We start from the raw sequence: 16350 nt of genomic DNA, 5'->3' as shown, positions 1-16350 counted from the left end.
CTCACAGAAAGCTATTTTGAAAATATTAATTGGTAGAAGCTTTCTGGACAGTAGCCACATATATATGTCACCAATATATATCCAAAGCTTTAGAAATGTACCTTATCCTTTGACCTGACAAATCTACTTCTAGAATTTGTTCTAGGGAAATAATTACTGTGCACAACAGTTTAGTACAATGATGTTCATTACAGCATTACACATAGGAATACAAATGGTAGAAGCAATCTCAGTGGACAAATACAGGTCGTTGCTATGGTGAAACACCATGTGGCCATTAAAAATGGTGAGGAAAGATGATGGGGAAATGCACATGATATATGATGAGGACCGTGATGGATATGTATGGCCCCTTTTCCTTCTACTCTCAGGTCCAGGATGGCCGCTGGCATCAGACACTCTTCACCTTCCGGACCCAAGACCCCCAGCAGCTGCCCATCATCAGCGTGGACAACCTCCCTCCTGCCTCATCAGGGAAGCAGTACCGCCTGGAAGTTGGACCTGCATGCTTCCTCTGACCTCTGACCTCCTGGCTCCTCTAGGCCTCGAGGGGGAGGGAAGAGGAGGAGGTTGAGGGCAAGGGAGGGTACTTAGGAGCAGGTGGGCCCAGAAGAGGCAGCTCACCCGCCCAAGGATCCTAGGGCAGGCCCTATTGTCTGCCCAGTAGAAGTGGCTAGAGAAGAGCAGGGAATGGGGTGTTCTTGGGGACAATTGATCCCAGCACAGCTCCAAAGACCAATCAAAGAGCCAGCTAGAGCAAGCTGGGCCTGCAACCCACCTGAGCCCCGTGGCCTGTCTCCCAGCGCTGCGGCCACCCCCTGCCCTCCCCAGCTTCCTGCCCAAAGAGCCCCACATTCCAGCCAGCTTGAGGGAAGGGGGCATCTCGTCAGCTGGTCCCTGCTAGGGAGCTTTGATGTGCAATATTAGAGAGGAGACATGAAAAAAGGCGAAAAGGAAGAAAGAAGTATATATATTTTATTTAAACAAACACAGAGAAGGTGCGTTACTATTTTTTTCACCTGGAAAAGAGGTGAGAGGGTGAGAAAGAGCAGCCGGGGGTGGGAAGCAATGGAGATTCTTGGGGCGGGGGGCGCCCACGTTTGCTACCTCCCACTGTGAAATCGCTGGTGCTCACAATTGTCTCATAGTGTATGTGATTTTTTTTTTAAAGAAAACAAAAAAAACAAACCCTATTTAAGATTCTGAAGGTGCTACCATTTTTGCCATAGATTTTGAAGAAGCGTTTTGATGTGGGCTATCCTCCACATTTTTCTCTCTCCTCCAAATGACAAAGTTTGGGAAATTTAAAAATTTTTCTTAGCATCACCCTTGGGCTCTATCAGGTAATCTACTAAGGAGGTTGGGGGGAGAAAAAAAAAGGGGGAGGAAGTAAAGCAAAAAACAAAAACAAAAATAAAAAACCTACCAGAAACAGAAGTAGACAATTTTACCTTTTCACTTAAGGACTTTTAAATGTTTGTCCTCTGAAGAGCAGGGGAAGGCCTGAGCTTGAAGGATTTTGACTTGGCCTTTCATGGTCTTGGAGGGGAGTTATGCTTATCTTGGAGGGTGTGATCTAGACTGGCGAGTCCTGGGAGAAGCCTTGACCTTGAAGAAACCAGTTATAAGAGTGGCAATGGGTCAGGGCTGGTCTTGAAGGTAAATATAGAACCATCTCATGAAGCCTCATGCCATCCACTCAGGTCCTCCCTTCTTGGAGCTTGCCCTTTCAAGATGCAGTCATCACTTTTGCTTTTTTAATTGTCATTAAGTTCTGTAGAAACACAGTGTCATTACCTCCCAGTGTAAATGTGGGCTGAGGAGAAAGATTATTACAGGAATCTCGCAGTTCGGCATGATAGGGAATATTCAGTGTCACTTGAATTGTCCTATATCAGCGAACTAGTCAGCATCCAGGTTGGATTTTGAGGTTATTTTAACTATGGAGTTATTTTTATAGAAGGGGAGATTTTATGTGAAAGTCTATTTGTCTTCCCCCAACCCCCACCCCTAAAGTTGTGTTTCTTTGGGAATTGGATTTGATTTTCATTATTTAATACCTCACTCTGGCCTACCCTCCCCACCGGACACTTCCTGCACCCCTCGCCCTCCGGCCCCAGCCCACGGAAGGGCGTTTTTTTGTAGCAGCTCGGGCCTCATCTCAGCGCTCGGTTTCCCCATGCTGCCAGTCTCAACCTGGTTTCTGTCTTGTTCTTGGATTTTTCTGCTGTCCTCGTTTATGTCTCTGTCCATATGTCAGTGTGTTAAAACCCCAGTGGGTTCCATCTCCTTTTCCCTTCTGGGTTTTAAATAAATATTTAAAACTGAGGCAATGGAATGACACACCTGTGGCCGCGTGCTTCTTTGAAAAGCCTGGAAGGAGGTTTCTGGCAGGGCTGGAGGGTCAGAGGAAGATGCTCGGGGATGCCTTGCTTCTGCTGCTTCCCTTATAGGTGGTGGGGGTTGGGCGGGCAGGGAGAGCGATAAGGCACCTTAGTTGGGGGCGGCGGCTGGTGCCGAAAGTGAGGGAGTCCGGGGGTCCCGTAGTGTCTTGGTTTCTTGGGGCTGCTGTAACAGTACCACAAACCTAGTTGCTTAAACCAACAGGAACGCATTCTCTCCCAGTTCTGGAGGCTAGAAGTTTGAAATGAAAATATCAGCAGGGCCACAGTCTCTCTGATTCCTCTAAAGGAGGTTCCTTACCTTGTCCAGCTTCTGGGGGCCCTAGGCATTCCTTGGCTTGCAGGTCAGCACCTCAAACTCTCTTTCCGGAGTAACATGACATTCTCCCTATGTGTCTCTGTATCCCTGTCTTTGTATAAAGACAGCAGTCAGATCAGATGAAGGCCCACCCTAACGATTTCATCTTAACTTGATTACATCCACAAAGACCCCATTTCCAAGTAAGGCCACATTCACAGACACACCCTTCCGGAAGCTACAATTCAACCCATAACATACAGGGAGGAGGTATATTGAGGCTAATGTGAGCAATTCTTTTTTATTTTTTTTTTCAGTGTGGTCAAATTATACATAACATAAAACTTACCATTAATGATATTTAGTACATTCTTGATGTTGTGCAGAATGTTTTCATCATCGCAAAAGGAAACTCCAAACCCATGAAGCCATCACACTCCATCCAAGCCCCCGGAAAGCCACTAAGCTGCTTTCTGTCCATGGCTCTGCGTACTGTACATATTTCATATAAAAGGAATCATACAATATATGACCCTTTGGGGCTAAACTTTTATTCAGCACCATGTTTTCAAGGTTCATCCTTGTAGCATGTAGCGGTACTTCGTTCCTTTTTATGACGATAATATTCCTCTATATGGATAGACCACATTTTGTTTATTTTTTCATCCAGGGATGGGAGGCCAAAGCAGTACCTGTCTTGGAAGAAGTGAGTGAGGATCTAAGAGATAGAGTTAGCCAGATTTAGGATACCCAGATAAATTTGAATTTCAGATAAACAGGGAATATGTTTTTAGTATAAGTATGTCCTCTTCAGTATTTGGGACATACTCATACCTGCCGGACCCCATCTCTCCTGACATTTGGTGCAGTTTTCTTTGGTCTTCCTTCTCAGGGACCTTAGTTGAATCAGAACTTTTCTGCCCTTAGATCTAAGAGAAAGAACAAATCACAAGCCATTGAATTCATACCTGGGATTTTATGTTTTGAAAACTAGCTGTAAATTTCTAGGTCCTCGGTTTACACTCAGCTGCGTCTTCTTCCCCCCGCCCCGCCCCCCATGCTGCACCTACCCAGATGGTGAGCACCAGGAGCTGCTGCCTCTGTGGCTCCAAGAGTCCCATCCACAAAGCCCAGGAGCCATAGTCTGGAGAAGCTTGGAGATTCTCAAGCCCCAGGTACACCCTCCCACTTTACATAAAAGGCCACCGAACCCAAGGAAGCACCTGAGGTCACCTGGTGAGGCCAAGACGAAGCTGTGATTCAAACCCAAGTCTGTTGATGGCGCTGTCATGTACATTAGACCAGCTGTTCTCGGTGTGGCCCCTGGGACTGGCAGAACCAGCAGCCCCCAGGGGCTGGTTAGGAATGCATATTTTTGGCCCCTTTCCAAAGGTATTGAACCACAAACCGTGAGAGTGGGGCCCTCCCTGTTTTAATAGCCTCCCTAAAGATTCAAGTACCTGCGCAAGTCCCAAATATCACAGCCCAGCGCTATTTCCTAACTGGAAAATAAGCTTGGAAATGAGATAGGATGTTCTTTTCCTTTTTTTGGACAATCAGAAACGCAATGGAGACAGTCTGAGCCATCTGCTTAGGTCTGTCACCTCCAAAGAGCTTGCCCAGCTCTCACCAATGCCTCTTGTTTGCAGGTGGGAAAGTTCAGTCACTTTAACTGTCTGTTTTCTCCATCAAAAGCTCTGTGAGGGCAGGGGATATGCCTTGTTTCCTGCTATAGCCACAGAACATAGCATGTTGAAGGCACTCGAACTTGCTAAACTATTGCTAGCAGGAACTCATCTTCATTTCCTCTGTGTCTGTTTATCAGCAGCACCTTGCTCATTTTGAGCCTTGTGTGAGCACTGGAGCCACAGAGACTGGCAGTGTGTCTGAGGGGCTGTGAGTCTAGTGGAAGCAGCTGGAGGGGTTGGAACATGTGTGGTTAAGGGTTAGGAAAATAGAGAGCGGCAAGCCAAGTTGGGGGAGCAGAGGGAGCAAACAGAATGAATAGCTGATGCAATCTCAGCAGGGGAGGGGAGCATAGTCAGGAGGCGGCACTCTGCATTACTCAGGGTCTCCAGAGAAACAAAACCAATAAGGGGTGTGTGTGTGTGTGTGTGTGTGAAGATATCTATTCCAGGGAATTGGCTCACATGATTATGATGGCTAGCAAGTCCCAAGATCTACAGAGAGTGCACAAGACCCAGGAGAGCTGCTGGTATAGTTCTAGTCCCAAGGCTGACAGGCTTGAGACCCAGGAAGAACTGATGTTTCAGTTCATGTCCAAAGGCAGGAAAAGACATGTCCATCTCAAGCAGTCGGGCAGAAGGGATTCTCCCTTACTGAGGCTTTTAATTCTATTCAGGCCTTCAACAGATTAGATGAGAACCACCCACCCTTGGGAGAGCAATCTGCTTGGCTCGGTTTACCCATTCAAATGTTAATCTCATCCAAAACACCCTCACGGACACACCAGAATGTTTAACCAAATATCTGGGTACCCCTGGCCCAGCCAAGCTGACACATAAAGTTAATCATGACAAATGATTATGAGCTGAGAGAGAATGCATAGAATTTAGCCAGATGGGGAAGGGCATTGTGGGGAGAAGGAATACCTGTCAAGGCCTGGAAGCAGAGGTGGCACTGCATATTTGGCAAATACTAAGTAGTTCAAGTTCTACAGGGTAGGGTATAGGGAGGCCTGGGATACTGGGCCGGGACTAGGACAAGCCACAACCTTGCACAGGAGAGCAGGGTTTGGGTTGGCCAAGTTGAGTTTAGGTTGTAATGGGGAGCTGGAGCAGAGCTGTCTAAGAGGCAGCTGGCTGAGCTGGGAGGACAGAAAAGAGGTCTGAGCCACCATTAGAGCTCCAGAGCCATAAGTAGCATCTGTGTGGCTCTGAAGACATGGGAGCAGAAGAGAGAGTCAGAAAGAAGGGCCCAAGGGAAAAGAGAAGAGGGTTATGTTAAAACTGTGACATTTGCAACTCTCAGCTGGTCCGTATTCTAGGAGGGCCTCTATGGCCTGGCCAGTGAGGCTATTGCAGCTGGGACAGTTCATTCCCAGCAGGAGCAGGTAGGAAGTCGTGGACAGAAGGCAGTTCTCCCTGGGCTAGCAGCACCTGCAGTTCCCGATCTCCTGTTACACAACCAAGTGTCAAGAAACAGCCCAGGTGGACTTTCCAGGCCCGACCAACTCCAAGGGAAAGCCCGGGCCACATGTTTGCTCTGTCCACAATGAATCAAGCCCCATGCACGTACATCTCGCAATTACCAGCAGCCCGGTGCTGGGAAAGTGAGGGAGGAACAGGCAGGAAGCGGGGAGGTGGGCAGGCGATTCCAGCCTCAGCTTCCTAACCGGGGCATGGCCTTGGGCAGGTCATTCATCTCTGGGCCTCTGCAAAATAGGGATGATGTGCCCATCCTTGTTTGCCAACCACGGACAGGGAAAGTGTTCGACAGCTAACAGTAAGGTGAACCACATGAAATTAAATGATACTCAACTGCTTTTTGACCTATAAAATCCAGTTTCATATGGTTCAACCCAATAACAGTACCATTCAAAATAATCGTGGCTACAATTTCTTGCACACTGACCATGAACCAGGAGCCGTGTGGATGTGATATGTTTTCAGCCCACGCATAACCCTCTGAGATCTGTGTTATTACCTTGGCTCTTCAGATGAGAGGGAGCCAAAGTCCAGAGAGGTCACGTGAGTTACCCAAAACCACAAAACAGGATTTGAACTTAAGTAAATCTTCTTTTTGAGTATTTGCTCAGCCAAAACCCAAGTTCCTAATTAGAACAGTTTGCTCTGCCAATGTATTCTTCGTTGCTCCTCAGGCAGAAGACCACAAATTAGTCATCAGACTCAGAACTCAGCCCTGGCCTTGAGGAGGAAGCATGGATAAAGTGGCTTTCTCAGCAAACGAATCCTTTCAAATGGGTGCCTTTCCCTGGTTATCTAAGCTTTACCTCTTCGCCATATCACCTTACTTCTCTGAGCCATCAGTCTCCTCATCCATCTAATGGGGAAAATGTCTATTTTCTTACACCTGCTATAGACTTTGCATTTTGATGTCTTTAGAAATGAGATGTAACCTGCAATCACTGAAGCAGTTATGGAATGCGGGCATATATCTCTCCTCCCCACCCCAGCTTATTAAACTGATGGTGATGGTTATTTTAATAAGCGGACCCTTAGGAGCAAGTTTGTTCCATTTAACGAGCATTTTACAAATGTGAACTGATTTAGTCCTCATAACAACCCAGTAAAGTGGGTACTATTATCATCCCCATTTTACAGGTAGAAAAATTGAGGCACATAAAAGTTAAGTAACTTGTGCCAGGTCACACAGCTAGCAAGCAATTGAGCCATGACAACACTTCACCACCATGCTACACTGCCCTGATGGCTTTTCTGTCTCTTTCTTGCCAAACCCCTCTTGATGTTTTGCCAGGGCCAGGTGGAAGGGCAGGCTAAGGAGGGCTGCCTAGAACCTCAGTCCATAGAGATATTAAAGCATCTGTGACATTTAAGACGATGGAGAAAATTATACTGTTTCAGGGTGAGTGCTGGTTTTACTTGAAGGAACTGTTTGGATACCATCTTGGGAGAAGAATGAGGCCCCCAAAGGGAGTGACGGGAGTGAGGATGGCGAAGACCATTCACTCCTTCCCAGGAGAGGCAGTCTATTTACTCACAGTAAGGTAAAAATCCTACTCACAGTACTCTGGCCACCAGATGTGTGGATTTCCTATCACACCAAGCAAATCTCTGACTCTCCAGACATTAACGGGATTTCCTGCAATTCAACCCACTTCTGACACTAACTGGAATTAACATTAGATGCACAGGTTAAGGGCTCAGTCCTACAAGACTGTCTCCACTTCAGACACCAATCACAAGTCCAGGTTGTCCCCTGTGCTTCTGACTGGCATTCTGTAAATCAGAGCTTCCCACGACTCTCTCTTCGAGTTTGGCAATTTGTAAGAAAAGGCCACAGAACTCAGAAAAATGGTTTAGTTACTAGATTACCAGTTTATTATAAGAGGATACAACTCAGAAACAGGAGATGCATAGAGCAAGTTTTGTGGAAGGGGCACAGAGCTTCCGCACCTTTTCTGAATGAGCCACCTACCCAGCACCTACCTCCATGTGTTCCTCAACCTGGAAGTTCTCCAATCCCAGTCATTTAGGATTTTTATGAAAGCTTCCTTATGCAGGCACGATTGACTAATCATTGGCCATTTGTTAGTGACCAACTCAATCTCCAGCCCCAGTTCCCTCCCCAGAGGTCAGTGGGATCTGGGCTGAAAGTTCCAACCCTCTAAAGCATCTAATCACAAGGTTGGTTCCCCTGGTAACCAGCCTCCATCTGGAGCCTATTCAGGAGCCCCCAGACACTGCCATCTCATTAGCACACAAAAAAAGACACTTATCACTTTGAAAGTTCCAAGAGTTTTAGGAGCCAGGAAATGGAAGTAAAGACTAAATCTATATTTCTTACTATATCACACTCACTGTCTGTATCACACTCACTGTCTGTGTTTTGCTTCTGGTGACATGCAAGTTAGGTCATTGCTAAATTGCTCTGGAGAAAAGAAGGACCAAACCTTGCTCTTTGCTTGATTCTCCCTATTCACCCTTCTCCCATGCAGGCTGCCATTAGCATTTCTGCATCTGGACAAATGGAGGCCCACAGACTACTGGTTTAAATACTTAAACGTTATAAATTAGAAGTATTTAAATAAAGCCGACTTTAAAATTTTAAGTTTTAGAAGTTTAATTAATGGGTTAAATCTCATTCCAAATTTTTGAAAAACTAAAATCTATTCATAATGCGAAGGTTCAGCATAACGTTTTTGAGATTCATTCATGTCGGTACACGTAGCAGCGAAGAGGAATTTCCCACTTAAATGGCCAACATTTCTAATTAGTCCTTTGCTCTGCTTCTGCAAACATGCTTGCTGCATAGGCCAAAGATCCTTTCCCTTTAGGACGTATCGCTTTAGTGCTTGTATTGCTTTAGTTTGAAAAGATGTATTGCCTTAGTGCCTGTTTGAAAAATCCCTTGCTCTCTGTAACTGCCCGTAGCCCATAGCAGTTTCAGGGGTCTGTAAATCAGCCCGTGCCAGCTGTAACAACCGGGCGTACAAGCGAAATTGCCCCTAAGCTCACTGCCCAGATGTTCAGAGCACTAGCTCTTCTGGGACCGCCAGCGTTAATAAAACCGACTTCTCTTTCTCTCTGGGTTCCTGCTTGGATTTGCACTGATCTGATTTTTGGGATTTTTTCGTAACATCAGTAATTCATTCCTTTTACTTGTTAAGTATTTCATTGTATGAAAATGCTACCAACTCTTTTTCCATTTTCCTGTTGACTGACACTTGACTCGTTTTCAGTTTTTGGCTACCTTGAATAATGCTAAAGTCTTACACGTGACATATTCTTTTCTTTCTCTTAAATGGTATAGTAATTTTAGGAAGCAATTTGGTTCCTCCTGGATACCTATCTTCAGAGGAAAAGTCACAAAATAAAATGTTATAGACAACTATATCTCGATAAAACTAGAAAAATAAAACAAAATGCTATAGATATACAAAAGAAGACATGAAAAAAGAAATTATAATCTAAGAAGTGAATAAATGAAAGGTTATGTAGCCTTTAAAATTGCAATTACCAGCTATACTGAAAGAAGAAAAAATATTCAAAATGTATGACATGAACAAGAATACAAAATTATGAGTATACCATAATACTTTTGGGGAATATTTATTTATGTGAATAAAGATTTGATACCATCATGTAGACATGCAAATGAGCAGTAGAATCATTCATTCCACAGTATTTCCAGGATTGGACTTTACTGCTGAAAACAGAGGCGCGCTCCCTGCTCAAATAGCAGCGGGTAAAGACCACATGGAGATAATTTCCTGTTTTAGAAGTTGGGAGATGGTTCAAGCAATACATTTGCTGCAAATGGACATTCAACTTAATGCCCCTTTCTTTTGGGAAATGTCCCTGCTTCCAGGACTGGGTTGGGCACCTTCTGGACTTTTGCTCTTTCACAGTTGTTATCACACTCAGTTGGAAGTGAATCCACATTTGCCCTCACCCTCACCCCTCCATCTCCCCCTCCCCATCGTCCCCTACACTCCACACTAGCCTGGCAACTCTAAGACGCCTTCAGCATTTGATTTATGGCTGGGTCCCTCTTAAATCTTGCTGTTCAGTGAGACAGGTACTGGATGAAAACATGAGTGCTTGCCTAGAGGCCCCTCTCTTGAAATTAGCATTAACTAACATCATTCCAGATAATATCATATCTGCCTTGGTTTTGAACAGCCAAAATTTCTGGCCCTTGTCTCAAGGTCAGAGAGTGTGACATTTCTCAAGAGCATATTTCCCAAACGATCATTGGATTGTGTCACAGCCAGTCTCCAGGGCCCCACCCACAGCTCACTATAAAGATCACTGCACCCTCCAGCCACCAGTTTGCCTGATTCTGGTACCTCCTTGTCTTGGCATGGCGCTGCCTTGGGCCCTCGCAGTCCTGAGCCTCCTTCCTCTGCTGTCCGCCCAGAGCCCAAAGTGTTTCAATTTCACGGGGCCTCTCACCAATGCCACTCTGGACCAGGTGGGTACCTGAGTGCCTGAGTACTGTACGCAGCTGGCTGCCTCTCTGGGTTTCCCTTTACCCTCCTGGCTTGTGGTCAGCTTTCTCTCCTGACTCTGCCCTTTTCTCCCTTGGGTCCTGGGGTGAGATTCTGGCCAGCCTCCAGAGGTATTTGTCTGCCTCCGGACTCAGAAGTCTCATTGCAAGCCTCCTTAGGAGGGGTCAATGCTGTACTGGGCAAGGAGAGGGTAGGAGTGACACCTGACCGTCAGAGTGAGCTTCCGTATGCCCACTCCTAGCTGGGGGCTCCAGTCTCCCGGTTGCCAAATGGAGGGAGAGAGCTGCCCGAATCTCCTCCAAGCTGACTGTCAAGAATTCGGCTCCCAGCCTCCATCATCTGTCCCTGGCTTCTCCACAGATTACTGGCAAGTGGTTTTATATCGCCTCAGCTTACCGCCGCCCTGAGTTTAAGAAGACAGCCAGCACGTTGCAGTCAGTCTTCTTTTACCTTGCCCCCAACTATACGGAAGACACAGTCCTGGTCAGAGAGTACTGGACCATGTAAGACCTGCGTATGCCAGCTCACGCCTACCCCCAGCTTCTGGCTTCTGCTCTTAGCTGCCAGATGACCTTGAACAAGACCCACCCCCTTCCTGGCCTCGGCCTTCTCATCCATGGAATGGAGAGGGCTGACTGTAATTGCCACCTGACTCTTGCCCCTCAAGGACTGTGATTGTCCACCTCTCCTACACTGTCTTACTGGTTTTTCCCCCTTTTCTGCCTGGCCTTAGTGAGAACCGGTGCATCTATAACACCAGCAACCTGAAGATCCAACGGGAAAATGGGACCCTCTCCAAATACGGTGAGCCCTCAGGGGGAGAGCTGCAGTGTGGAATGGGGAGATGGTGGCTGGGCCAGCCTAAAGGAGGGAACTTGGGGCTAGCGCCTTAAGGGCTTTGGGCACAGAGAACATGGGACAGGCCTACTTCTTATATCCCCGTGGGCCCAGCGCCTGCACACTGACATAATAACAACTGCCAACATTCGTGAGCTCCTATTGTGTGCCAGGTACTGTCTGAAGTGCTTTACATGAATTAACCCACTTAATACTCATAAACTTAAAACTCATACTCAGAGGACATTAATCAGATGAGGAAATGGAGAAACAGAGATGTCAAGTAGTTTCCCTGAGATCACACGGCTAGCATTTAGAACTAGGATTCAACCCCAAGGTTAATTCTGCCTCTCAACCGCTCTTTATTATCCTCTGGGAGCTAAGAGTGGCAGCCTATTTGTTGGGCAGGCAGTGACTTCACCCATGTCTCCCCCATAACTGCAGAGAGGGCACATAGTAGACACGCACAAATGCCAATGCGATTGAACGCACACCACCTAGGAGCCCTGAGGCTCCTCTCTAGACCTCATTTTCCTCACCGGTAAGACGGACAGAAAGGCCCTGACAGCCACAGTTCATATGAAGCTCCTCTGATTCCACGCACGTAGGTGCACAGCACAGGGCCTAGCTCACAGTGGGAGCTAGCGACACGTGGCCTAGGTGAACCCTTGGCCTTTACCGATCGGCTGTGTGGCCCTGGGAATACCTAGATTTCCTTTGCCTGTGAGGAAGGAACCATTGGGCCTTCCCTGTGATCTCACCAGGTGGCTTTCTCTTCCAGAGGCAGGCGAAGAAGTAACTGGCTACCTGCTGTTCACCAAGGACCCTAGGATCTTCATGATCGTTAATTACCCAGAAGACAAGCAGAACATGGGTCTGTCCATCAATGGTGAGTACCCCCTAAACTCCCACCCCACCCAGGCCTCCCCCCATGACCACTCACTCTTGAGGCTGGACCCCCAAGCTCCCAGCCCTCCCTGGCCTCCCATAGCACCCCTGGAATCCTCATCAGCCCCCTTGCTCCCTCAAACAGCGGACAAGCCTGTGGCGACCCAGGAACAAATGAGAGAGTTCTATGAAACCATCACGTGCATGGGCATGGACAAGTCAGAAATCATGTACGCCGACGAGAAAAAGGTGAGTGCACAGAGATCTGGGCCGTGCCCACCTGAGGGTGCTCCCACAGAGGTGCGAGATCCAGCTTTTAAGTGCCCGCCTGACTGCAAGGACAGCTGAGCTCCACAGAGGCCGGTGGCGGGTGGGGCGGGGGTGGGGAGAACGAGCCCAGCAAGGACTCACTGAGAAATCAGGGAGGATGCGTGGAGCAGCTTGGGAAGATGGGGAAGGCTGACAGCAAGGAAACCAAGTATAGCCAAGGTATGGTGGCGGGGGACTTGGGAAAGATACACGCATGGGGAATCTCACATGGGGAGAGTCACAACCGCCTACCACACCGTGCAATAGGGAGCTGGCATTGTGCTTTCCAACATCACCCAAACTGCAGCAAGTCCAGGACTGCCACCACGATTTTCACTATAGCAGAATTACTCAGTACTTTCCTTTAAACCTGTTACGTGAAAGGCTTTCCTTGGTCTTGTCCTATGCAGCCATATCTGAAATCACAGAGCCGATGAGCTGGTTACGCTTTTTTGGATATACATGACATACTTTCATGATTATTAAAATAAAAATGTTTTCGTCTGTTTGCCACTTGAGATTAATCTGCTGTGACCACCAGTGGTTCAGATCGTAACCCCACTCCTGGGAACCCTGGGAAGTGGCTTATGAACATGGGCACTGGAGTTAATCCCCTGTAGCCTGCCACCCCCACTGACTGGCTGGGGGACCTCAGACAGACCAGATGGCCACTCTGAGCCTATCACGTCATCTGCAAAATGGTGGCGAGAAATCCGGATCAACACACAGGGCTTGGCTGGTTGTAAGTGCTCAGTAAATTCCAGTTCTTGAGGGATTGAGCCCCCATTTTAGAGGTGAATAAGCTGAGGCTAAGAAAGGAAAATGACTTGCCTAAGGTCACCCAGCTCAGACGTGGCAGAGCCTGGACTGGAGCCAAGGTCGGGTGGGTGCCACAGTCCAGAGCTCAGCCTACCCCTCCCCCACGACATTTTGCCTTCTTCTCCCACTGTCTTCCAGGATCAGTGTGGGCCGCTGGAGAAAGAACAAGAGGAACGGAAGAAAGAAAATGAGGGGTCTCCGGAAAACACATAATAGAGTTAAGACCTTCGGGACTCTTGGAGCCTATCCTCAGCCCCCACCTGCCCTTTGTAACTCATTCTTATCCTCGGTTGTATCGATAAAGCTTCTGTATTTGGAATAGGCAGTTCGTTAGCTCATTCATTCATCCACTTATTCATTCATGTTGACAGTCTGCTCTGAGTTGAGCTCTGGTTAACCACTGGGTAAGACCCTGCCCCTGGTTGGAAGAGCCCCTGCTGTAATGCCCAGCACATGTGCCATGATGAACGAAGGTGTGCAGAGTGATGGGAGGCCCAGCACGAGGAAGGAGCCTTCTGCAGTGGGGAAGTCTAGGAAAGCTTCTTGGAAGGGGCAACTGAATCAGTCTAGAAAGATTAGGAGCTTGGTAACACCTGCTGTTCCCTCTGTAAGCCAAGGATCTGAGAGTACACATTTGAGGAACACTGAGGCAGAGGACCCTAAGTAGGAGTCCAGGTGGATAAGGTGGTGAGGACTCAGGTGTGTGGTGGCATGGACCTTACTGCAGACATCATCCTGGCCGCCGGAGGCAGTGAACTGGTGGAGGCCGGACTAGAGGCAGGAAGATGCACAAAGGCTGTTTGTTTGTGAGCATCCTGACCGGAGGCGGGGGCCTGGGCCAGGGCAGGATTGGGAATACAGGGGCCAGGAGTTCAGCAAGAAAGGCTGGCCTCCTTCTAGACCCGAGCGTTTTGTGATTTATGGAACTGTGGGGAAGCAGCACCACTCAGGTGGCAGAAAAGTTGGACCTGGATTGTTTAAAAAATTCTATGTATGAGAGGCCTGAGCCATCTAGAGAGACAGGATCGTAACCCTGGCACCTGACACCAGTCCTGTGGCTCATACGCTGATGCCCTCCAAAGAGCCAGGCTCGTGTTCTTTGTTCAAACCTGGAGCCACCACTGTGCCCAGGGCACTGAGGCTGGGGACACTGCTCTGGATAGCCTCTTGGCACCCAGAAGGGTATGGACCTGGAGGCTCAGAACCTACAAGAAATCTCTCTCATCTCAGTGTTACCTTCAGCGAGATGCCATTTTCAACTCTACTGAGAAGGATTAGCTGAAAAATGAAATAGAAATGGGTCCTGATGAGCAGGCAGAAGCAAGTGAGATGAGAGAGTGGGGAAGATGGACGAAAAAGCCACAGGAACAAGCAGCGGTCAGTGGGGAGATCATAGAAATTCAGGAAGAGAAATTCAGTAAGAATATGGGCATTGGAGTCAGACCATTTCAAATTTGGGCAGATAACCCACTGGAACCTCAGTCTCCTCATCAATAAAGTGGGGACATAACAGGACCCTAGAGGGCTGACATTTAGCTCGAAAATCAGTGGCTAGTAGGTGCTCAATAAATGGCAGCTGTTTGCAGTCACCAAGTTGCTGGGTCACTCCAATTTGCTCAAAGCACCTCTGGCCTCAATGAAATGGGGCTTGGCCAGACAGCCTGCCTGTGCAGGTCCCTCCAGTGGAGAGGCTTATGGTTCTGAGACAGGCAGAGGGGGAAAGTGGTAGAAACAGAAGCCACCAGAGGGAGGCAGGAAGAATACAGAAAGGTGTACCCAACAGGTCCCCGGGGGGAGGGATCTGTGTCAACCTTCCAGTCCACAAGCCTGACTTTAGAAACCACAAGTCAATGACACACACGTACCACACACCTGGGCAGCTTTTGCAAAGTTTCGGGGATTTTTTTTTTTTTTTTTGGCCTTTATTTTTAAAGATCAACATTCGTTCTTCACTTGCCCTCATAACGAAAATAGAATTTTTAAATGCCTCAAATATACATATATCACTGATGCACACACATTCCAGAAAAGCTGAGGTACTCACTGCTATGGGGTGGGGGCAGGGCAGGAGATGGCCTGGCAGGGAGCTGGCCACTAGCCAGATTCCCGGGAGAGAGCCATGGGTCTCAGGATGAGGCACTGGGAGGGACCATGAAAAAGGCTTCCCAAGAAAGGCTGTTCCAAGCATGGAGAAGCCAGTATGTGTCACCCTGGTGGCTGGCATCCTAAGGTAGCTCAATGGTCCCACAGTGTCCTACCACCAACTGCCAGGAGAAAGGTCCCTAGCCACATCCTTCCAGAGATGACAACTCCCAAGTGGCTGCTCACAGGCAGGTGGACAGGTTTGTGCCAGAGACCCTCACCCCATCCCTTGTTATCTGTCTCCTAAGGAGGATCCAAGCTCAGGAAAACTCCTCAGTTTAAAAATCTATCTGTCCACCTGTATATAAAATACATATTATTAGCTGGAGGTGGACAAGTGCAGGACTAGGAGACTCCCAGAGATTGCATCTGGACAGAAGGTGGCCTCGGTCCTAGCACCTTCTTCAGGGGCCGGTCCCCTGGGAAGTTACTTCTCTTGAGGACCAGGCACTTTTGTTTTGAAAATGCTGAGACGGAGTAGGCAGGGCCTATGCTGGAGACAGGGCTCCTCATGAGAGGTCTGGGGGGCCTTCAGGAATGGCTCCAGCAGATCCCTGGCCTGAGGGACAGCAGGCCCCCCAGTGCCATCAGAAGAGGCAGGAGCCCCGCAGGCCATGGGCCTGGCGCAGGTTAGCTGACAGAGAGCGGCTCATGTGCTTGGTGGTGGAGCGGACGCTCTCAGCTGCCTGGACAGCTCGGCTCAGAGCCTTGTTGAGCTCCTCCAGGTCCTCCAGGTCCAGCTGGATGGAATGCCGGTATCTTCCGGCCGGCCGGGAAGAGGCTGTGGTGGGCCACTCAGCAGCTGGTTGGGCTGAGGGGGCTGAGGTAGGTCCTCCTGGAGACGCATAGAACCTGAAGAGAGAGGTAAGTGCATCGTTACTCACAAGAGGGCTGAGTGGAGTTGAAGAGCAATGGGTCTGGAGTCAGTCCCCGATCTGCGTCCCTTGCAGGCCATTGGCCCCTACTCTCTGAGCCTCAGT

General features: G+C 48.3%; 3 protein-coding genes across 11 annotated transcripts in view; 2 read left to right on the top strand and 1 right to left on the bottom strand.

Moving 5' to 3' along the window:
- Nucleotides 1–2343, top strand: part of COL27A1 (collagen type XXVII alpha 1 chain) — a 131645-nt gene extending 129302 nt beyond the window's left edge. For all 9 annotated transcript variants that reach the window (XR_005653718.1, XR_005653723.1, XM_039866818.1 and 6 more), the window contains one exon: nt 372–2343. Coding sequence is in view for 7 of the 9 variants with exons in the window: in XM_039866818.1 (XP_039722752.1) it covers nt 372–525 (154 nt within the window). In the remaining 2 variants the exon portion in view is untranslated. The remainder of the gene's footprint in view (nt 1–371) is intronic.
- Nucleotides 2344–10179: 7836 nt separating this feature from the next.
- LOC120605801 (alpha-1-acid glycoprotein 2-like) lies at nt 10180–13553 on the top strand. The gene is made up of 6 exons (XM_039866810.1): nt 10180–10338; nt 10736–10878; nt 11109–11179; nt 11994–12101; nt 12246–12349; nt 13367–13553. Exons 1-6 carry the CDS (start codon nt 10228–10230, stop codon nt 13439–13441), a joined length of 612 nt encoding a protein of 203 aa, XP_039722744.1. The 5' UTR covers nt 10180–10227; the 3' UTR covers nt 13442–13553.
- A 1548-nt stretch (nt 13554–15101) lies between these two features.
- AKNA (AT-hook transcription factor) overlaps nt 15102–16350 on the bottom strand; it is a 42842-nt gene continuing 41593 nt past the window's right edge. The window contains 1 exon segment of the mRNA XM_039866801.1: nt 15102–16222. Coding sequence (XP_039722735.1) covers nt 15958–16222 — 265 coding nt within the window. The 3' untranslated portion in view covers nt 15102–15957.

Source organism: Pteropus medius, unplaced genomic scaffold (assembly GCF_902729225.1).
Source record: "Pteropus medius unplaced genomic scaffold, Ma_sr-lr_union100, whole genome shotgun sequence".
Classification (NCBI taxonomy): domain Eukaryota; kingdom Metazoa; phylum Chordata; class Mammalia; order Chiroptera; family Pteropodidae; genus Pteropus; species Pteropus medius.
Note: the sequence above shows the minus strand (reverse complement) of the source record. Positions and strands in the feature narration are given on the sequence as shown.